This window comes from Phymastichus coffea, unplaced genomic scaffold, assembly GCF_024137745.1.
Source record: "Phymastichus coffea isolate CEN01 unplaced genomic scaffold, Cenicafe_Pcof_1.1 PCOF00108, whole genome shotgun sequence".
NCBI classification, from domain to species: domain Eukaryota; kingdom Metazoa; phylum Arthropoda; class Insecta; order Hymenoptera; family Eulophidae; genus Phymastichus; species Phymastichus coffea.
The window spans coordinates 33,400-55,983 of NW_026706919.1; the positions used below are offsets into that span (position 1 = coordinate 33,400).

Below are 22,584 nucleotides of genomic sequence, written 5' to 3' on the forward strand. Positions count from 1 at the left end.
AGATATTCAAGGATGAGTGGTGGGAATGATTTCATAGATTTGTCATTGGACGCGAGCATTCCAAACGATTTGTACGTTTGACGCGTGGTATATTGGCGTGAATCACTTGGGATTCGTGTAATCAAAGTGTATAACGACATTATTCCGAACTACGATACCGGCAGAAATTTCATTTTTTGCCGTTTATCAAAATTTTTTTCTCATACATCGCTATATACCAAGTGCTAGAATTTAATTGCGTGAGATAACCATTTTTCAGTCTTGTTTTTTTTTTGCAAAAGCCACACAGAAAGAGCGACAATGGCTCGACAACCGACCTCGCAGCGTTATGTTTCAAATTTACAAAAATATTCTTCTCTGACGCTGAACGCCGTTTTTGTCTTTATGTCGCTGAAGTCGCGTGAAAAAGACTCATCGGTTAATCTATTATCAAATCGCATCGCTGAACTGAGCATCCAAGTACTTTAATTGCTAATAATTGTTATGGCCGAAAACATACTGGCAACGTATAAATCAAGACGAACACTGAAATAATTTTAATTTCAATCGGAATAATGCGATCACATACGCCTCCGCAATTGATTAGTAAACATCACGAAGACACTTGCGTGCATCAGTTGAGCAAGAGAGCAGGCTTTTATGGGTTATCGCAAGCCGCCGGGAGTCCGTATCGATTTCATTAATCGCACGCGCTCGATGCACCTGCCTTTTATTATCTGATAATATCCGAGATGATGTGATAGGAAAAAACGACCTGACGGAAGTGGTGTTTCACTCTCGATTTATCATTGGTTATTATTGTGACTAAGTGCAAAGACGAGTTGTAAGCAACACGCGGAATTTTATCAATTTTTCTACGCTCAATTTCATTCTCAGACGCTCGTTGTGTGAGTGATAGTCGGTTGTGCCTTGACTTTTCTACACGCACTTCGCTATCTTTCGTTTAGTAAGTACATGACAATTCTTTTTTTAAGTTTTTGAAAACAGTAGAAGTACTTGATTTTCTCTCGATAATTATTATATAAAGGTAAATTTATGCAAATAGTCGCTGCTACGAATATTGATATACAGCTCGAGCAGATCTAAATATAGAAGCAAGTATAGCGAAATAGTGTCGCGTGGATAGTCCGTCGATATTGACCCCTATATCCTGGGGGGGGGGGGGGGGGGTCACTAGTGGTATAATTATGCAAATGCACCTTCATTATATTGATCGCGACCGATAGTTGCAAGCGAGCAAGCTGCTTGCAGCGGTGTGTCCTGTTTTCACAGGGAGTCGCGTCGGCGCCGAAACGAAGAATTCCCAAAGCAGGACTACGCGCCAGCAGTAATAAGTAGGCCAAGCGGACGATCTTCGTCGAGGCACCCGTACGCGGCGTTATCTTATCAGATAGCAGGTTTGCCATTGGTGTGGCGTTCGCGCCGAGTGTTCATGCCTCGTCTCCCGACAGATTGACGTTCGATGTCGAGCGCGAGCTTCTTCGCAGGCAGCTGAACGACGGACATGAAGGAGGAGCATGAGGGCACCGTCAACGCTGCTGCTGGGCCTCGCCATTCTCATCATAGGTGAGTAGCTTCCGTTCGTCGCTTGTGGCGATAATCACGAGCGCGAATCCCAGCGGCGCGTTATCTGTCTGTCGCGTGCTCGCAGGAGAATCAGCAGTCGAGTCTTTTCGAGCGCTGCCTAACCACTTGCGCGAATGCTACCGGGGCGACGGCTCCTTTGCGCCGAAGCTACCGCTCAACCTGAGGGCGATCCTCGACGTCCTGAGGAAGGTCGAGCGGAGGACGCGCACTTCCTTGACCATACGGACTCTGTCCGCTGCTTTGGTGAAGAGGTGCGTGTTTATCATCTCGCGTGCTCGCACGTAATCTATAGTCGAGCGCTCCGCAGGTACAAGCTCGACGGCGTGACGTACTCGGGCGAGCTACCTGCTCGCGAGGGAGTGCTGCGCTTCGCGGCGAACGGCGCCCAGCGAGCGAAGCAGCGAATCGTCCAGGAGCTGATGCCAGGTGACGACGCTCTGCTACCGGCCGACGCACTGACGCGCGACGAGCGCTGCCTGCTGCACTTCGCCATGTCCAACACCATCTGGGTCCACTCCGAGTCCCGCGAGGAAAGCTTCTGCGCTCCCGGACCGAACGAGCGATCTCTTGGTAACGTGGCTCCAGCTCGATCCAGATCCGTGCGCTCAATCGCGGCAATGGCAGACCAGTCCTTCGATCCCCGCAGCCACTTCTGTCCGAAGGAGGGGGGCGTGATACTCAGCCCCTACAACACGCTGGCCTTGGGTTCAGTTGTCTCGGCCGTCGCCGCTGCTCTGGAGCCACAACGAATCAAGCCGCGTCTGCTGCTTGACATGCCCGTCGACGAGGACGATGGCGACGTGGAGTTCGTCGTGCCCAGGGACCAGATCGACCGGTCCATGTGGCTCCAGTCGATGGCCAGCTCCGAAGTCCAGATAGACAACGTCTGGATCGCCACAATTTCCGGTAACTTTAGTCTCGAGTCTCGTCACTTCGCTCGAGCGATGATGCTTATTCGTTGTTCTGTCTCAAGGCGAACTGGCCGAACTGGTGATTTATCAGGGACCAATCTACGACGATCGCATGTACCTCGGGTCCACCGGCTTCTGGAATAGCACCATTCGTCCTCGAATCTTCTACATCTCGCACCGAACGAATAATTTCGAGCTGACGCGGGCAGAAATCGTTGGCGCCGTGGATGGTAAACGCGCACCTCACGCTATCCATCAACAACGCTCGCGTCATTCCTCTCTTTCTCTTTGCTGCAGGCCTCATCATCGCAAAAAACATGGACAGTTGGATTAGCAAGTTCGCGAATCTGCGTCTGAGCCAAGTGTTGGACATGTATTACTCGGACAAGGGCATGGTGTTTGACAGGAACGTGAAGGCCTGTCAGCGCGGGATGCAGTTCCCCCGCGTCGCGCCCAAAGTCGTCATGGAGGAACAGACGTACGCGGCGTCGCAAGTACTGGCCTATCTAAATAGTAAAGCCGCGATGACGACACAGGCCCTGCAGAGGATCGTCGCGAGAGCGGTGAACAGCTTCTCCAAATACACCGACGATTATCTATTCACGGAAGTGCAGTGTCGTGGTAGACGACGCAGGCAGAACAAAGTCGAGCTCGTCGTAGCGTTCGACGGTGCCTGGACCAGAAGCTACACCGCTGACTTTCTTGCGTGAGTTCGCCGATTCGCAGGCTGCGCGGTGTGTGACTTCAGTGTCGGCTGATCTTTCCAATATGCACAGGGCACTACTGGACGACTTCGACGTGTCAATATATGGCTCAAGAATGGGAATCATGCACGGAGAAAGCGGCCAGTGGCTGCGCAACATGACCGATAGTCCGACTGATCTCTATCGAACCATTGATCAACTATCCACATTTTCCTGTACGTATCCAGCAGCATTAAACATTCAACCCATAAGGTTTCAAAAGCATCGATTGATAATTTGCAGGGCCAAGGAAATTAGAACTAGCGGCAGTTTTTCAAAGCATTCAGAAATATCTGGACGACTCTTGGGAGCGATTAATCCAAAATCACACTGTTGCAAACTTAGGACAAGCGGTTGTTTTATTAGTGCCGAGAATAACGTTAGATACTGAGGAAACTCAACTCGCTATGACTGCTTTGAAAAAACTCAAGTCTAAACATCCAGGTAATGGAATATCACCTGCGTATTTGTGGCGCTATCTCGACACAATTCACATTTCGTTCAATAATTTTAGTTCTGTCTTCTTATAGAAACGCATTTTTTATACTACACTCATGCCTCGAAAGTCGAGATGTTGAGAAAGTTTTTATTAACAGAGGAAGATCGAATAGTGGATTCAATGGAAATTGACGACATTTCAAGAATTTTAGCTACAGGTTTGCATCGCCAATCATTAAATTTCTTAAAATGATATTCGACTAATTTTTTGTGAATGCATTACAGTACCCATGACTTTAAGATCCGCTGGCTGTAATAAAAACCTTCCCGGAGTAAGATTACAATTTGAAGATTACATATATCCTTCGGAAACAATTATTTATCGATTGCATCCTCAATGGAGAATTCGAGCCAAAAGAGTCCCAGTGACGGTTAGTTCGAGCATAATAAAAATTATGCTTTAAAAGTACTGAAACAACGATGTAATTTTATAGTTCCACGGAGTAGGGTATGGAACGATGACAGTTTGTTTGTGGAATCAACATAAGATGAACTTGAAGCAAACGGGCAAGAGATGTAAAGCTTTATCGCTGTACGGAGAAATTTCTCTCGAGAATGACTATCAATGTGAAGAAAATAATAAATGTCCCAGCACATATTTCCAAATTAAGAACGTTACGACTAATACGCGATGTGCAGGTACTTATTCAATGTCATTTTGACGTGATTTCAAGTGGCAGCCAGATTTTATTAATGTTTTATCGATTTTTCAGAGTTGGACTGTAGAACGCCAGACCAAGTGAGATTTATCGTTCGCACGGAAAGCTTTCAGTGCCTATCGACTAGCACAACGATCTATGCCAACTTATTTCTGTTAGTTACTACTGCTCTATACGTACTAAACTAAATTATTTTTTATTTACGTAAACAAAAAAACTAAGTTTTGAAAAATGTATAATTTATTATCTAACATATAAAATTAATCGTTTATACAACAATGTCTTATTTTCTTATGCCGTTAATACTAGGTAATCAATAATTATTATAAGCGTATTCATACACCAATTTTATAAGATATTGGAAGTTACTTGATGAGCCGAGAATACCGAGCTCTGATTCCGAGAGTACTGCTTCCACTGGTGGCAGCACGTCCTCAACTTTATTACCTGAAATAATAAAATTTTTTTTATTAACTACATAGCCTGTTTTAATATTATACTATGTATAGAATTTATATGAAAGTTGAATAAAATTCAAAAATTATAAATTTTTTAAATTGAATGTTTTTTTTTACACACCCATTATGTGAACGAGATCCATAAGTTTGAAAAATATCGTATTCTGTATTTGTTGTTCTGGATTTTTCGTGACTGTATCCCATTTATCACATTTTGCTGCACGTGCCCAGATTTTCGATTTTAAAGAATTTCTCTCATCATCTTGTTCGACGAATTCTAACAAGTCAAGCGCCTTTTTAAAGTCATACTCGTTGGAAATCGGACTCTCAATACATGTGTACAGCTGCAATTAACAAAATATTTAGCATCAAAGATTTCAAAGAAATAAGAGTAAATTGATACGGGAGCTTACATTTATGAGTTCAGAAGGACTAAGTACACGCAATTTTTCCACGTCATAACCATAAATTTCTAGTACAGAAATTGGAACGTCTTCTTGATGTGCTATAAGATTGAGCTCCCTGTCAATTTCAAAAATACTGGCTTGGATTTTATCTTCGGGCTCGTCTGAAGCTAGGTATGCCAGTTTTGCCATAGAAAGCATTGACTAAAAATTTAATTTTCATTAGTAATAGAACGATTCATATTGTATAACGATATTTTGCAATTGCATACCTTTTTGCGAGTGACAAGTTCAGTTTCTTCGGCAGCCAACGATTGCAGAGTTCTTGCAGAGACGCTATATTCATCTGATAAACCAGCTTGTACCCAAGACAAAACAGGATGTTGCAAAACTTTTTCTGTTAGCTCGTTGGCACCGCCTCTTCGACATCTTGCTAATAGTTGTCCTTGACGTCCATCTTTTACGTACCTACATATATATAATTTAAAAATAAAATATTCGTTTTACTTAAAAATGTTCAAAATTAATTACCAGGAGAATAAAAATCCTGCAAAGTCTTGACTAGCAAAGCGTTCCATATAATTGTCAAGACGGCCTTTGTTGTTTGTTTTTTCACAAATTTGAATTAATGAACCAAAATCACAATACTTCTCAGCGAGCATTGCTGCATTTTCATACTGTTGCTCTTTAACTGTTAAAAGAAATGAAAATGTGACAAACATTAGAATAATAGTTTGAAATATAAAACAAATAATTGACTTACTCAAAGGATGAATCAAACTTGCTCGTTCCGCCTCGTATTGTTTCAAAAGTATCTCAAATTTCTCAGTACCGCGAATACTTTCCAAGTGACATTTCCTTCCATCCAATATGAGATCAATCAAACTCACCAGCTGTTCATACAATTCATTCCGCACGTTCGCATCAATTGTGCTATTTACACCATGTTCTAATGTTAGGTTTTGCTGAAATTACAATATATATTCATTTTTAAAATTTTATTTTGGAGCATGATAAGATGTTTTAGAATAATTAAAAAACCGAACCATTGTTGTCAAGCAAGTTTTCAAACCATACTTTCCAGTGGCAGCAGTCCAAGGTAAATACTCAGTTACAGCACATATTTTAGGTGGAACGTACTTTTCTGCGTTGTATTGACGATATTTGACAACTTCATGGAGGACACCCTAATAAAAGTTATACATTAAATTGTATTTCCAATTAATGCGCATAAACGATTAATACTGTTTGTTATAACTTACCAGTACAACTGAGTTGACTTGTAAAATATACTGTGCGAGTTGTTGAGTAGGTCTCTCAGATTGCGTCTGCTCAACAGCGATTTGTACTAAATTTGGCAAGAAATGATGAACTTCGCTTACTTGTCTGTAGAAAATATCATTGGCAGTAAGATCTTCGGATACGAAAGCTTCAGGTTGTAAAGTTCGATCGATAGCTGTATCTATGATTTCCGTATATCTGGAGGGAAGACAATTAAGATTATATTAATAACTGATATCTTTAGAGATATATTTATCGTTGAAATCCAAATTTACCGTTGCTGAAGGTTATAAATTGCAAGCATTGCAACGATTTTTTCTGTAAATTCACTAAGAACATGTGATGTGGACATTATGATACTCCTATACGTAACTGCAGAGAACTAGAAAAATAAAATAATTAATTTATCCATCGTATGTCTAAAACTAGACAGATTACATTTTATTCTATAAATTTTGAGTCAAACATACTCGATTCCATAAGTTATGTTCTTTTAAGAATGATACAAAAAGGTCCATGGATTTCTGTTTTCCCTCAAGTTGATGAGGAATCTGCATAGTTAATACAGCATTCAATGTAAACGCTGTAAATACCATTGACATCAAATCATATTGTTTGACATTATATTGAAATATTTTAAAATAAACTATTTCTTACTTAAGTCTCTGTAATTCGACCACCTAGGATCATTAGCAGGATAGTCATCAATCATGTGTTTTGCTACAGCTAAAACTAAAGTATCCAGTGAGGCGTCAATATCTAAAATTGGTTCTTCTTGCATTGGAAAAAGCCCTGATAAAATTTCATCACATTGTTCCTACAGAATTGAAAATCAGTAGTCATAAAAAAGTAATGCGAAAATAATGTTTTTAAGGTTGGCGGAATAAATATACTTTATTCTGTCGAATACTCAGAAGAAAAGCAGCTTGTAACTGTTTGACAGCGTCAGAGCTGTAGAACATATTATTAATTTCCTCGTTAGTTATCAATGTCGTAAAATGCTCCTGCATCATACTACCGTTACTTTGTCCATAATCCATACTCAAATTTACATCTGAATAACTCCTGCAAACATAGTTATAAGTATATATTACATTGAAAATGAGGTATTTATTATTAATGTATATTTTTCATAATAAGTATTATGAATTAAGTAATAATGTATTTTTCATAAAAAGAGAAATAATCAAAATATTTACTGATTGAAATCTTGACTACCAAAGTCAGTCGAAGTAATTGAAACAAGACCCAAATTCTTTGTAAATAGCACTGGAGTTCCAGAACATAATGCGCCGCCAAGAATGGTATCTTCTCTTCCACGTGTTAAATCTACTTTTTCCTGTTCATACTCCGACAAGTCTATTAACAAAAATACACAAAATTATCACCGAATTTACACAGAACCACTGAAGCAAATAACGAATGTGAATAATTATACTTACTACTAATAACAATGACATCATGGTCATCATACATAATAATCTCCCAGCCGGACATGATAAAGTGGAATGAGTGAATGAACGTTTCCACTTCATTCATAGCATACACGGGTCCTGTCTTGATAGGGATGAACCATTTGAATGAGGTCGTCAGAGCTGTACCTGACAGCGGTAATAAACCAACGGCAAAATGGAGCTGCGGCGAGACGTCTGAGCATTGTGCAGCCATGAGGATGACAATGCCTTCGTCGACAGGCTGTATGTCTATCAGCCAGGTAGTTAAATTTTGAGGATTGCATGCTCCTGATTCCTGAAACCATACAATGTATTCGTGATCTGATATTATCATATTGACTTTTATACGAAAAATTAATGTTAATTTCCGCGTTCCAGCTTGCATGTCAGTATTTTTCAAAATTTAGTTATGAATGAAATCTTACCCATGATCTTCTTTGAAAAGCCTGTATTACAATATTTCCAATGTCTTCATCGAACTCCATTTTCTCTTGCTCTCCAAATGGAAAAGACCAGAGCTGAAGTGAGTTTCCAGCAAGGATTAGAGCTTTTGAGCCTCTATCATTTGCTCCAGTATGCACTACTTTTACGAGTTTCTATGACAAATCATGAATTTTAATCAATATAATGTAAGATTTTAATAAATGAAACGATTTTATACTTACTGTCTCAAGAACAGGTGACTGTGGAATAGAACCAAATATGAGTGAAGACATTCTTCTACCGATACCACCAAGCCATCCTTGACTTGTTCTAAGTACTCTGCAAATAACACTACATCTGCCACCCGTGTTTTGTGGTTGCAAAAGTGCAACAGTACAAGTAGTTGTTGCCAGAATACATCCAACACTAGGTACATAAGTCAAACAGTTGACTTCTTGACCTGCTAATTCTGCAATAGTTTCTACTGATAATTCTTCGTTTGCTATACTACCCCAGTAGCGGACAACACCTTCTGGTGAAACTGCCATGCAACATGGCACCTATATCAATTACATAAAAATCTAGAAATTTGAAAAATTGACTTTTTCTGATAAAGTTCTACTTACTTGTTGCCCAGGTGGGAGCCACACAGCGATACATTCAGCTTTGTGAGCCAAATCACTCTGTGGAAGCAGTAGTTCTCTGCACTGGCTTTTGAATATTCTCCTTTGTTTTGGATCAGGTATTGTAGTTTTGCACTGCCAAACAAGTAATCTTCTACCACAAACAAGCCATGCCCAACCATCCGGAGAAACATTGACACTGACCATTGCATTGCGTTCTATGAATGTAAGTGCTTCAGTGACTAAGACTGGTAGTGATGAACCAAAATTTTCTACAATATGGTTTGCTGTTCGACATACCACTTGTATTGACTGATTTGATCTTCCAGAAAGGCTGATTCCACTAAAAAATGTGTCGGGAAATTTGTAATTATGAACAAACCTTTGATATCAATATTAATGTTTTTATAGTCATGCAAAAATATGGATCAAGTAAATATCGCAGTAACTAGACGATATTTTCTAAGAATGCTGTTTAAAATTGACAATAATTTTGGAAAATGAAAACTGGCATATTTCGTTGATAATTCAAACTGCAGTGAACTTACGAGCTGGCTTTTTTCAAAGATTGTACCAAAGACAATCGGCGTCTTGGCGAATTGATACTTTTTGATATTATATTCCAGCTACTCGATCTATCCATTTTGGCAATGTTACAAAGTATTTTTAAAAAAGATATGTAATAATAAAACGTTTGTTGTTGTGCGGTAAATCGCACAACAAATTCCGAAAGGCAAGGTTATAACAGAAGGTTATGATTCGCGTTCGCGCAAATCGGTGATTTGTTTGAAAATCAACCAATCAGACGACGAAAAGTGTGAGCGCGTGCGTATATTATATTTTTATCGCGGAAATTTCAAAATCATTATTCCAAAATATATTTTTCATTTATTGTTACTATAATGACGAAATTTATTTGCAAATGAGAGTGAAAAATATTTAATTGTTTCCACACTATAAAGACCATATTATTAATAAAAATACTGTATGTGTATAAACACCTATACACATACACACACTCGTTTGTATACGCACACAAATATATCTATTATATTAATTGATTTCACTGCCATAATAAATTTTGTAGAAGCATTTATTTTACGTTATTTATTTCGAGTCGAATTCCCCTGATAAGGGTATTTACGACTATTACAGTCCTTTAACAATGATCTTATATAATAAGGATACGTATAAAGGTTATATATATATATGGTTTGTATTATGGTTTATATCGAAAGATTAATTTTCATATTCTATGTGATCCAAATCATTAATGTTATCAAAGCAAGGCTGATGATAAAATGGAGATAAGAATAGCTTAATAGAGAAATGATATAATCATTATAGTTTATAGTTTGACACCTTGTTTGTTGTTAACATCTTATGAAAACTTACAAGTGAATGCTTAACACATTTAAGTAATAATAAATAAACTAAATAAATTATTATTACATTTGACAATTTTCATCATTGAAAAAATGATTGTCTAAGCACTTAATTTATATCAACGTACATGCAAGATTATTGTATAATAACAAATCCGTTTGTATGTTATTTTGCTTGAAGGACTTCGAATCAATTTAAGCTGTTGACTGGGAAGTTAACAATACCCAAATTTCAAATCATTTTATATTTTATAATTGATTCTCATGGACTTTAGTTATCCAAAAGAAATTAATAATTAATAAAATCAGAATTATAATTTTGCTTCACTTCATCTCAGCACACATTGCGCTTATCTACCTTGGTAATTATTCACCTGATTATTAGGCACAGATAACCAAACAATATTTTTAACGTAGCAACACAGAAGAGATAAACATCGGTAAACTGGCTCCAAGCGCAATTTCAACTGATTTCTTAACGTTAGTTTCTTAAATTAGTATCGTAAATTATGCCGAAGTACAACATACTGTCGCTCGAAATTCGGAGTTGGAAATGCGCTCAGTGACGAACCACCAATGCGATGATTCTCCATGGTGCCTGTCATCGAAGGCGAAAGTGTTCGCGAATTAGGACGAAATGTGAAATTGCTTTTGCTCCACGACATCAAAACGGAAGTAATTCGAACCATCAGGTCTAGAATTGCTGCGCATACAGAGAGCGGATTGTGTGGTTTCATTAGGAAACAGAGCTTAAGTTGGAGTCGGAGGGATTGTCGCTTTCTCTTTCCGACATTATCATCCTCAGCCTGTTTCTGTGCGTGTGTCAAGGACAGTTGAAATTGCGAATACACATAGACGCAGTCGTGAAGACGCCACGTACTTTGTGTGATAAACTCGTCGATTTATTGACGCTTTTCACCCTTTTTTTCTTTTGTTTTCACTGTAAATATACTCATTTCACTTTTATGCGAGTAAACAAAATGAAACTAATAAAAAACCTCGAGTTGTTACGATATTTTTCAACTGCGCGTATTGCTAAAATATCCATTAAGAGACCAAAAACTCGATGACTTTCGATCTCGCAGAAAAGCGACTCCCGCTAAGCTTACGCAATGAAAATTAAAAAAGTTTACGTAGACCTTTGTCGTTATCTTGTTATTGGTAAAATTGTTTGCATTGATAGCGTGAAAAGATGCGGGTCAAGTAGAAAGTGTTCCTAGTGACCATTTCCCAGTTTCCATTTATCATGAAAGAATACTGACAGGTGTTATTTGCCGCAATCAATGGAGAGTTTGCGATCGATGACTTCCGATTTGCTCATTTCGACTGCGTTCTAGAACGATATTCTTCAAGTAACCGGAACTGCGACAAAATCCCTCTAGCGGCGTTGATTCAACTTTATGACAGACATGCATGTCATAAAGTTATGAAGCCTGTATCGCAGTGTTGGTAAGTCGAAGGTATTTAAGCGCGTACGAAGAACGGAGCAAATTTCATTTTAAAAGTGTCACTTGTATATCAAGGAAGATAAATACTGCTGATACACGGTGAATCTCGCGAACGACCACACTTACTCGCATTCGGCGTCAAGATGCACAAGTTTCTCTACGTCTCGGCTATCTTTGCCATCGTCTCGATTGGCCAAGTGCAAAGTGACTGCGATACGCAACAGTGTAATGATTTTTGTAATATATTCAATTTAAATGGGGTGTGCGACGGAAACGAATGTAATTGCATTACGGACAAAAATTGTTCGGGAACAATGGAGTTGATATGTACCGATGTCTGCGAAGCATTGAGTCTGGATGGAGAGTGTCAGGATAGTCGGTGCGTCTGCAAAGCTGAGATCGGGTTTTGCGACGGGTTTATCGGCGATTGCCAGGAAAGCTGCGAGAATGATCCGAGAGCCCGAGAGTGTATATTGGTTATGGCGACTGGCTGCGTGAAATATGGCCCAATCGAGATGTGTTCATGTGTTTGTTACACATGGCTCAGCCAAATTATTTACCAAAAGAAGTTAAATTATTTTGTATCGGGTCAAAAGAAACGTCGTCAGTATTATTCTATTTCCACTGTATAATATTAATCAATCACATATAATCAATGTAATCAAATATCACTGTATTTTGCCTTGATTAAACTTTTTCTACACTGTTTTCAACATGATAGTTTCTTGTATTGTAAAAATAATTTTTTTTTCTTTCTCTATAAAGTTACCTACGAGTAGTTTTAGAATTTGATGTAGAAACGACGAAAAATTTAAGTGCTTGAATCCGAATCTTTAAATTATGCCAGAATCACACTGAAGTTGCAGAGATATAATTGCTCATCATTAAGTTAACGTTGTCGAGTTCTTCATTTTACAATCATATTGTGCTTGCATTATTTCATCACCTTTTTTTTGTAAATACCAAAATCCAAAGTCCACTCCTCGCTGAGTTCTAGAATATATACTTATACGAGTCAAAAGAGAAAGTTCACCGAGTACACGGTTTAATTATTTGATTAAATTTCAATTTGCTCCTAACCATGCAGGTAATTTAATGCATTTGTTTTTCTCGAAACCCATTGAAGTTATAGTAATCTTGATGATAATCAATAGCCCAAGAACTAGCCGATGAAGATAAGAAGTCACTTGATAAGAAAACTGAGAGCAAATGAGATACCGTGTAGCACGCACATATTTATATCATAAGCGATAGTGCTCATAAATGCTCGTGCTCTTAGCCATGCTTTTGCAATATCAAAGGTCCCTTTCAATCGTATCTTTCTAAATTAGCTGAAGATTCTCTCGTTACGAATGTTGCTCTCTTCAACTTTGCACATGAACGCTGTTGCATATGTACTTTTCCTACCATCACAATGCGGGCTTAAATGATTGTTGAAATACGTTAAATTTTGTAAAAAAAATTTTGACGAACGTCAGGTGCTGACATAAAACAATATTTTTCACAAATAGCAGCAGTGTAAAAAATAATTATTTCGTAAGCTTAATCCCACAAATTCAAACAAAACGGTTACATGCCGATCGAATGTTACAAAAGTAAAAAAAAAATCGGTGACGAACGCCGAAAGAAATTGCAGGCAAAAAGCCGATTGGAGAAAACCGCCGAATCAAAGCTTTCGTTTTCAAGGAAGCAAGGGCTAGCAGAGCGCTCGAAATCACGAGACGCGCGACACGACGAGGTAGCGAGCGAGGCAACGGTTCGCGCGCGAGCTTACCCGCGACAAAATGAAAGAGTGCTTGGGCCATATCGCTTGGAAAGCCGCGTCCGCGCGAGATTTTCTACCGACGCTCGCAACCCAGTTTTCGCGTGGTCCGGCTTTCGAGCAGTCGCACGTTTGACGAGCGAGACGGCTCGCGCGAAATTAATGGCCTCGCTAAATCTCCGAGTTGTAAATCACGACGTCAGGGGAGGCTCGCTTGCATTTTTAATTAAGCAGAGAGGCCTGCGTGGCGTAGCGAGCGTAACGGCCTAGCTGCTGCATGCGCTTTTCACCTGCTAAAAATAGCCGGCTAATTGTCAGCTCGCGGAGGAGTCGTAGCTTCTCCGCTGCGAGAGCACTTTCTAGTCATTTTTTAAATGTCTCTCGGCTCACCTTTTGACACTTTCGCACGCGAGTACCTTCTTCAGAGGCAGGCTGCCCTTTATCTTTATTCCTCGAGATCGCTTCTTACGTTAAGCCGAGCTTTTAGAAAAAGAAAAAACTTTTTTATTTTTTCTTTTCGCTTTATTTTTCTGTACATAAACGAGATTATGCTCCAGCAACAGAATCGAAGGAATACGCCTAGAAATTTGAATAAACAGCAACTTTCGTCCATTTTTCAAAAGTAAATGGAATACGAAAATTCCATTTACCTTGAGAGCTCTATAATACACCTCCATCACCTTGCCTAGAAAGTGCAGTACAGTATTTATAGTAGTGCAGACTCGACGGGAATTCTTTCAGAAGCAGCATAAACATCTTTACTGTTTTAGAAACTCAACAGCAAATGCAAAATAATGGCATTTTTCAATTGGGTAAAATTAATCGGTCTAGGGCTTGATATTTCTTGCACGTGAAAAAATAAGCCACAAATTTGCATCAGAAAAAAATTATAAGTTACTGTCTCTTGCAATACACGAACGAAATGCGAACATCAAAGCAACGCATGAAGGTAGTTTTCTTTTTGACGCATAAAATGTTGAGAAAACGTAAAAATCGTTTCAATCTCTACTCAACATCACCATATCCGTCGAGGCTCAAGAAAAGCAACGCGCCAAAAAGATTGCGTCACAGCTGAGCCGACGTTAACGAATAAAGCATTAACGTCCAATAGGATCGACGGCTTGCGGGCGTCTGCTTTTATACGTCCCGTTAAAGGAAGTCGGAGTAGTAAAATGTTTATTATCCGAGGTGCGCTGCAACCTACTTTCGCGTGGAGACAGTTCCCACTCCCTCAGTTCACGACGTCAAAGATGCAGCCCTTCGTCGAATCGCGAGCGACAGTTCTCCACGTGTCGATCAATCTTGCAAGGCGCACGGCGCCGCGCAGTTTTAATCCCTTGCCCGACGCGCATTCGCCTCTCCGTAGCTCGCTACTACTATCGTACTTCCACCTCTATCGATACGATAACACTCTCGTCAGTAAGTATCGTGAATTCGATCTGCAACTTTCCCGCTCCTTCGAATTACAGCCTTTAGGGAATATTTGTTTTCTTTTTTCTTCTGTTACTGCAACGGTCGAGAGCGAAGAGGAATTCTGCGATGCGATAATCGTAAAATTCCTTGCCGAGAGATGGGGGGAAACGGGAGTCTGCATTCTTTTTTTCGCCCGCAAACTTCTGTCGCTCAAGATTACTCGACGTGGATAACACCATATCACCCGCGCGAAGTTTACTTGACGTTGAAAACGTCGATTATTCGTTCGTGAAGAGCACTCTCATCAGCGTTTTTACGTGTGCCCTCGAGGGCGTCGGCCGTTCGTTCACGAGCGATGCAATCATTCTCGCGCGTCAAAGGATCCGTGAAAATTGATTTTCGCGAGGCCGTCAAAAGCCCGGCGCGCATACGAAAGTCGACGAGCGCAAACACAACACATGGAGAATGAGGCGAAACAAAGTTTCACTTGCGCGAGCTTTGTGCATCGGCCTCGCTTTTAAATTTCAAAGGAGCGCGGCCTACGGCGGATGCGGCTGACTTCCGCGAGCGCGCCCGTCTCTTTTTCTGCATTTCGCGACTATCTGGGACGTAAACATCCGCAAGGCTTTTAATTTCGTAGGGAGGCAGAAAAGAAAATGGTAATGCGGCCTTGCGAGCGTCATTCGCGTTTCTTTTTTTCTTTTATTTTCAAATCTAACTCGCTGTCTCGCGTGCAAACACGACTGCTTCATATTCATGAATCGATGTGCATGTTTATATAGCATCGATTACCTTGAGTTTCCTTTCTTTACGAACCTGACTGTACGTATCCACGAAAATTTTGCAATATTAAATGCATTACGCAACCTTCAGCTTTTCATCGAAATCTTAAACTCTTGTCCAATGTACCTTGTCATTGTTGCGGCGCAAGAAAATATACTTTTTTAACGTCGAGCTTCAAACTTTCTTCTCTCTCGAATGCTTTAGGCTGACAAATCAATCAAAGCATTTTATGCACTTATACACATAGGCAATGTTGCGACGCGTAGGAGACGATATTTGGCCGACGGATGACAGGTCACGATCGATTTTCGAAATTTCAACAGTAGCTTAAGAAAATCGTGTATCGAACGTTTGGACATTGTTTGTCGCTAGGCGAGTAAAATAAGGACGAACGAGGGTTGGTTTTATCGGGTGGAGTTACGTGACAATTGAAAAGCCGGAGCTCTGTGGAAGCGACGACGATTGAAACTCATTAAGAACGGAAGAAATCTAGCCAACCGTGAGACAATGACTGCGTTCTTTTCCGCGAGGTCGAGTGTCGCGAGAAATAGAAAATCGATCGCGAGAATCTTTGTCGGCACACACAAACACGGTGGAGTAATTAAAGTAATTGCTTGCTATAAACCGCCAATCAATTATTCTCCTTTCTACTCTTGCGTTCTCTTTGTAATTAGCTAATTACTCCGAACTGCAGCTAAAATTCCCGAGACGGGGATGGCTTTTGGGTTATGTAAAGTAGGGCGCTCGCAGCAGTCAGTCGTCAGTCGGTTCGAAATCGGTCTTTTGTGCTGCGCCCCGGTGCGTCAGCTTGAGATATGACTGGCATTAATCCATACTGATCTCCTTTTTCCTGCTTTTTGGGGTGGTCCCTCTCCATAATAATCGACGGCTGCCTGTTCACGAGCGTAACGCGCGGCGTCAGCATCGCTGTAATTTTCGTTTTACGACTCGCCGTATGCGCAAGGGCTCCGTCATTCGGCAGTCGCGCGTAAAGCATTTCAAGTGATTTGGGACTTCCTAACTGTCGTTTGCCGCTTCTCCGGGAAAGACGAATCGTAACGGAATTTATTTTTATCGGCCGACTGTCGACGCTGCCAAAGTAGCTCTAATCAAAACGTACACTATCAGAAAAACGCATAAAACTAATAATCTCATTAAAAGTCTTAACTTGATAATTACTTTCGTACCGAGGAAAGTAATAACATTCTTCACCCCGTATGAATTAGGAAATCGTATCAAGATTATCGTCCGCCAGGTTAATTATACACGGTCGGACGTACAAACAAAGTTACACAATGATTGCTTTGGACGTCATTCGGTTAATGTTGGAAACGAAGTACCAACGCAATAATGAAGCTGGTTATTTTTCACGAGTTATTTCGCGAAATACTTTCGCGTAGCAATGGTTTTTGCCTCTCATGACAAAGCGCAGTCGCGTCTCTCACGCGACATAACGTTGCTAGTAACGCGCGGCATCTAGCGATACACTCATTAACGGCTTACCAATGTATTCGTCGTGAATGTTTCTGAAAATATTTCACCTGACGTCTTTACGATAGTGCTTCCATACGGTACGACACAGTAAACGCACAGTTGCGCAGACGGTCAAATTATCCGGGGCAAACAATCGTAATTCCCAAAGTTCGGTCAAATCGATAACCAAGGCAGTCTTCCGCTTTCGCCACTTTAATTATCCTAAACTCCCGAGCAATATATACTCTTCCCCCTCCCGAAAATCCAATAAGTCATTATCGAATTAGCTCTCGACCAACGAGAACACGAATATTGCGGGGCGCGCGAAAACAGCGCTCGAGAAGCCATAATCATGGGAGAGGACGGGTCCTCTTTTCGGGGTCAAAGAAATTGTCTCTCTAGATCAACTGTTGCGCATAGTCACGGAATCCAAAACTGACTATCGGACTTGATCGACGTTTCATGGGCTTCTCGACTAGCGAAGCCCAGGAGCGCGGCCAAACGCCATAACCCACTCCGTTTGCATCTAGTTCGTGCCGTCGAAAGATGAGACACGATTGTCCAATTGGTCTTTTTGCCGCGATCCATCCGATAGTCCACGATGGGAAAAGACGAAGCGAGCTCGGTGCAAGCATAGTCTGTAGTAGCCGGGCGTAGACCGTAACGTCAGCGCGGTCCCCGACAGTACTAATCAAATCGCTGGTCCTTAGTCGGGGCGTCGCCCACGCGTTGGCAGCTCCTTGACCACCGCGACGCGAAGCTCTCGCCAATGTCGTCATCGGATTAACCGATTGGTCGGTCGCGCGACGCGGGGAGAAAGAGAGAGGAAGACGTAGCATTGCGCGCAACATGGCTTATCGAGTTTCACGATCGCTCGAGAGCTTTGCCACTCGTAACCGCGTAATCGGATTACTCCGCGGACTGTGAGGCTTGCCGTGATGCGTGTATCGCACACACGGACTCTCCGCCAAAGTGATGAACCCAGTGTGCACGCGGCGTTCCATCTTTGCTTCGCGAGAGCTTCGCGTCTTTCACCGTCAGTCGCGACTCGTCGTCTCGCTTCATCCCGCGCACGGCACGCTCGCCTGTGTTCATTTCTGCGCTGCGTAACGCAGTGTCTCGTCGACGGCTATAGCTATTTTTTGCGAGAACCGCGCGGGGATAAATGCGGAGGATATACATGCGTGTGGGGCCCGGGATTGAAATATGGATACGATAACTCAGCGCGTAACAATCTGGCCTATTAATCTTTCTCATATCCCCCTTCCTTGCCGCTAGACTCTCATTTTTACAGTTTCGCATCAAGGCTGATTTTTTCCGCAGGTATATATATTTGCCTCATTAAGCTCTTTGTGTTTCTTTTCAAAAGGATTGCGCGTATTGTTCGATTTGTTAAGCGCTTAATTGTATTCTTTTTTATTTGTGCGTTGGCCTCATTCCAATGCTTTGGATTCGGAATTACGAATGGCACTTTTAGACTTTTTCCTTTCCACGGAATAACAAAAATTAGTTATCGCAAATTACCGTCGCGTATTACTCGTATCACACTGGAGAAATTGAGCTCCATACTTTTGTTGCATTAGCACCTGAGTACAACGCGACTGCCTTGTTTTTGAAAATGTTAATAAAAAATTTTGCTTGGTAATGAATAATGAAAAATCTATAAGATTGAAAATAATCTATATATGTCAAAGATCACAATAACTGCTGGCAATTTTTAACTTAAGTTTTACCCAACGTTCATAATTCTACATTTACTGAGATATCGAATTATGAATAAAACAAATCTGATTACTTACTTTTTCAAAGTAACCACCTTTAGAACTACAACTAGTATTACAAAATTGTTAATATTAATCACTTATATTATAACACTTTTCACGGCAAAATAACGACAAATTAAGGAATCTCTCTATAGACGATTAACACCGGCATTTGTTCAAATGGAATTCCGTAAAAAATAGTGAACGAGGTCCACGGTTAGGTACTCTAATCAGATACAATCAAAGTAAAGCCTCCTTTGCTCGTTAAGAACGCACAGAGCGCACAGTTAGAGACGCTAAACGTTCTCATCATTCATACCTGCTCTTCATCTGCAAACCCAGTTTACGAGCAATGGATTACACGGGCGCGCAGGGAGAAGCTATTCGGCAATGAGGCGCGTTTGAAAAACAATCGAGCGCACGAGTCCAAAAAGAGACTAGTAGCCAAGGGCGAAGGAGACGCAGAAGGACGTCTCAAACATTCATTGGCTTCCGTGTCTGCAGCTATCTCGGACACGTTCTTTTACTGCGCTTTATTTACCATCCGCGCGTTGGTTATTAATAAAGCGCTCTCCAGATGACCTCTTTTGCTGTGAACGCGCGATACGATCCTTGAAAAATTGCTGGACCGTTCGGCAAAGTCGTTTGTTTTGCGATCCTGCGTTGTTTTTACGATGAAATTGTATAAACGCAAACGATAATCATCAAATTTTAATGATTATCGTTGATATTTCTCATAAGTAAATATTTCTCATAAGCTCTTGCACGCGATAAGGAACATTTGTTTAATCGATATAGACTTCTTTGGCTGAAAAGGCTCAAATCAATAATGCGTACTGAAAGCACGCTTGTTTTTTGCTCGGAACAATGAAAAAAACTAACAATAAATGAGCGCTCGTTGATTTGTCTATTGTATTTCGTGACTGTCGGTATTTACACATCGACCTTCACATAATTGCAATTATTTGATTAGTCGCAAACGCCTGAAGAATTCGAGCGCGTGCTGCTTACCCTCTTCATTTTTCATATGTTGCGTAATTACATTAAAAATTGCTTTCGAGGTCATTCAATCCGTAGCTCGCGACATGCGTCCAACATACATGGTAAATACACAATACCTGCGGTCATTTCAAGTAAATCGATACTTGTAAACAGGAAAACACACCGAGGCGCGCTGTTGTGAGAAACGGAAAACCTGTCGATAATTTATAATCCTAGTTGATGGGTGATGGATTAGTTATAGTGCGATGGAAACTTTCAATTTTTTTCACTCACGCAATGCACAAGGGAACGCCGAGGTACGAAAAAATAAAACCACGTCGTATCTCCCTGGTGAGCAAGAGTTTTCTAGTTTTTCCGTCGCTTCAATAAGCCTATCGCTCCCCTTTTGGCGAATAAATAAACAACACATGAGTTAGCCAGGCGCGTATGAGGCACGGAAAAAGTGAAATATTACCTTGGCAACAAGTGGATAAGGTTAGAATACAACCGGGGTGAGAGGGGAAGCCAAAAAAAATATACATCAAAGCTATCTAGAAATATGATAGTAGAAATGCTGCCCCCGCGATGGATGCAAATAGATCCGTCTTCGATGGCTCGGCATTCTTGTTTATCTCGTTGCCAGGATATTCAATTTCCGCGGGAATGCTCTATATCGACATTCATTTCTCGATGATAATCAATAATTAGACACTTCGGATAATTCGTATGACGATATTATCGGACGGGAAATTCCGTATGGATGATGACTTGAAAAAAGTGAATGGTCAGACGTGAATGCGCAGTATTCCATGTCGATGGAAGAAGTTAGTCCAAGCAAATCCTTGAAATTAAACTTTGTAATCCCGGCAGAAACAGCGTGAAAGCAGAGTCACATAGTAAGGCAGATAAACAGCGTTGTAAATACCTGTAATTAGTGTTGGCTCGTTAGCGAATGAGCATCGCAAAGGAACTCCAGCCGTAAATATCCTCTACAGAGAGAGGGAACATCTCCTCCCCTGGTTTTCCTCTCTCGGTAGCAAGAGTAGAATAGCGAGAGATAGTTCGGTCAAGCTCGTACATCTACATAATTAAAGGATTCTCCGCCCGCTCTCAAGTCTGTTGGAGTCGCTATAAACTTGCACAGTGCTATCTTTTGAATTTTGAGTGGCTCAATGCGTTCGATCCTCGTGTATGGGCGTCGCTTAATCTTTTCGTGCTACACTCTTTCAAGTGGAAGAGATGTTGATTCGGTCAGCCAGTTGGTGCACGCCAAGCTAAAGTGCACGTTGGAAAAACAAAGCCGGATTGCGTTTTCAGATAAGTACACGCTTGTACATTCTCTCTTTTTCTTTTTCTATCTTTTACTCGAGCAAGAAAAGGCAACGTTAGAGTATCCGGAACATTGAATAAAGCGACAGGCGACAGGGGTACTGCTATACACAGGCAGTTCGAAGGGTGTAGATAAAACTTGAACGTGACGCGAAAAAACATCGCGGAACCTCTTAAAGTTAAGTAGAGATTTTCTGCTGGTGCTGGTGTTTCCTTGTGGAGTTTCAGTTTAGAGCGAGAGCTTTTAACTCGGCTACCTACAGACTGTTTTGCGCGCGCTCTCCCCTTTTCCACTATGAATCGCTACCCCAATTTTATGAAGCGGCTAATTTGGATCTTATGCATGCCGTGTCTTATGCATTTCGATTCAATCTGTCGCGATACTTTGGTTCCGTTTACAGTGGCATAAAAATTATTTTTCATAAGAAACTGGAAATAGGATCACTTAAACATGCACTCGAAAAGTAAAGAATTCTTTTTTCACGGATTACAAATGAAAAATTTCCAGAAAACTTTGCGAGCTTTTAAGTTTTGATTAAATAATACTGTCGGCTGACATGAAATGCAGAAAAAGGTTGTAAAAAAACATAAGAAGAGTATTATATGCACATTTTAAGACAAGTAGGATTTCTTAAACAATTTACGATCGATTGAAAATAATTTCAAGCAGTAAATAGAACTATTACGTCTTTTATTCCATCGCAATTGAAATCTAGAGCACTCAATAGCAAAATCAATTACGAATGAAATTCAAGCCAGTCGAAGAGCTACTTCACGTTCAACAGTAGATCTACCCTGAGTTAAAACTGCAAATTGGTTAAAACTATGGAAACTCTAAGCTCTTCATGGTCATTCAACGCAATGATCAGAGCGAGCAAACGATAATGCCCAACTGTCGTCGCTACCACCTGCCATTTGAAAAACAATGAAATCGATCTTGCTCTCGCGTGTAACGGCAAAAAAAGCGAAAGGGGAGAAAAGACTCTCGCAGCCATTTATCTCGACTATCCGTCGTCATTTAGCCTGCAACAAAAGCCGTTTATCGCAAGTCGGAATTCCGTTCGCAGATAAGGGATGGAAAGAGACGAAAAAGCGAGTAACGGCGGCTACCTGGGCGTCGCGCGTGCGCCCCTCGGGCGAGCAAGTGCTGGCTGCTCCTCGTGGGGCGCCGAGGCCAAGCCGTTAGTCGGAGTGGAAGCGTCTATC

The 22,584-nt window shown here is 40.9% G+C and overlaps 2 protein-coding genes across 3 annotated transcripts; one reads left to right on the forward strand and one right to left on the reverse strand.

Moving 5' to 3' along the window:
- Window positions 1-897: 897 nt before the first annotated feature.
- LOC131670302 (uncharacterized) lies at window positions 898-4,586 on the forward strand. Its single transcript, XM_058945798.1, has 12 exons — window positions 898-946; window positions 1,227-1,566; window positions 1,652-1,838; window positions 1,895-2,493; window positions 2,561-2,728; window positions 2,796-3,204; window positions 3,275-3,417; window positions 3,485-3,685; window positions 3,772-3,897; window positions 3,965-4,110; window positions 4,174-4,378; window positions 4,453-4,586. The coding sequence occupies exons 2-12, from the start codon at window positions 1,518-1,520 to the stop codon at window positions 4,584-4,586; spliced, it is 2,367 nt and encodes a 788-aa protein (XP_058801781.1). The 5' UTR covers window positions 898-946; window positions 1,227-1,517.
- Window positions 4,572-9,760, reverse strand: LOC131670301 (nuclear pore complex protein Nup133). 2 transcript variants are annotated; one of them, XM_058945797.1, is made up of 19 exons: window positions 9,590-9,661; window positions 9,342-9,384; window positions 9,045-9,259; window positions 8,661-8,978; window positions 8,421-8,591; window positions 7,984-8,290; window positions 7,741-7,900; window positions 7,435-7,606; window positions 7,199-7,358; window positions 7,012-7,124; window positions 6,817-6,923; window positions 6,523-6,739; window positions 6,307-6,447; window positions 6,024-6,225; window positions 5,792-5,951; window positions 5,533-5,728; window positions 5,270-5,464; window positions 4,978-5,200; window positions 4,572-4,845 (listed from the first exon to the last, which is right to left on the reverse strand). In XM_058945797.1, the coding sequence occupies exons 3-19, from the start codon at window positions 9,246-9,248 to the stop codon at window positions 4,712-4,714; spliced, it is 3,180 nt and encodes a 1,059-aa protein (XP_058801780.1). In that variant the 5' UTR covers window positions 9,249-9,259; window positions 9,342-9,384; window positions 9,590-9,661; the 3' UTR covers window positions 4,572-4,711. The 2 variants fall into 2 exon arrangements, with proteins under 2 accessions (XP_058801780.1, XP_058801779.1); XM_058945796.1 differs by having other exon boundaries at window positions 9,045-9,384; window positions 9,590-9,760.
- Window positions 9,761-22,584: the final 12,824 nt, after the last annotated feature.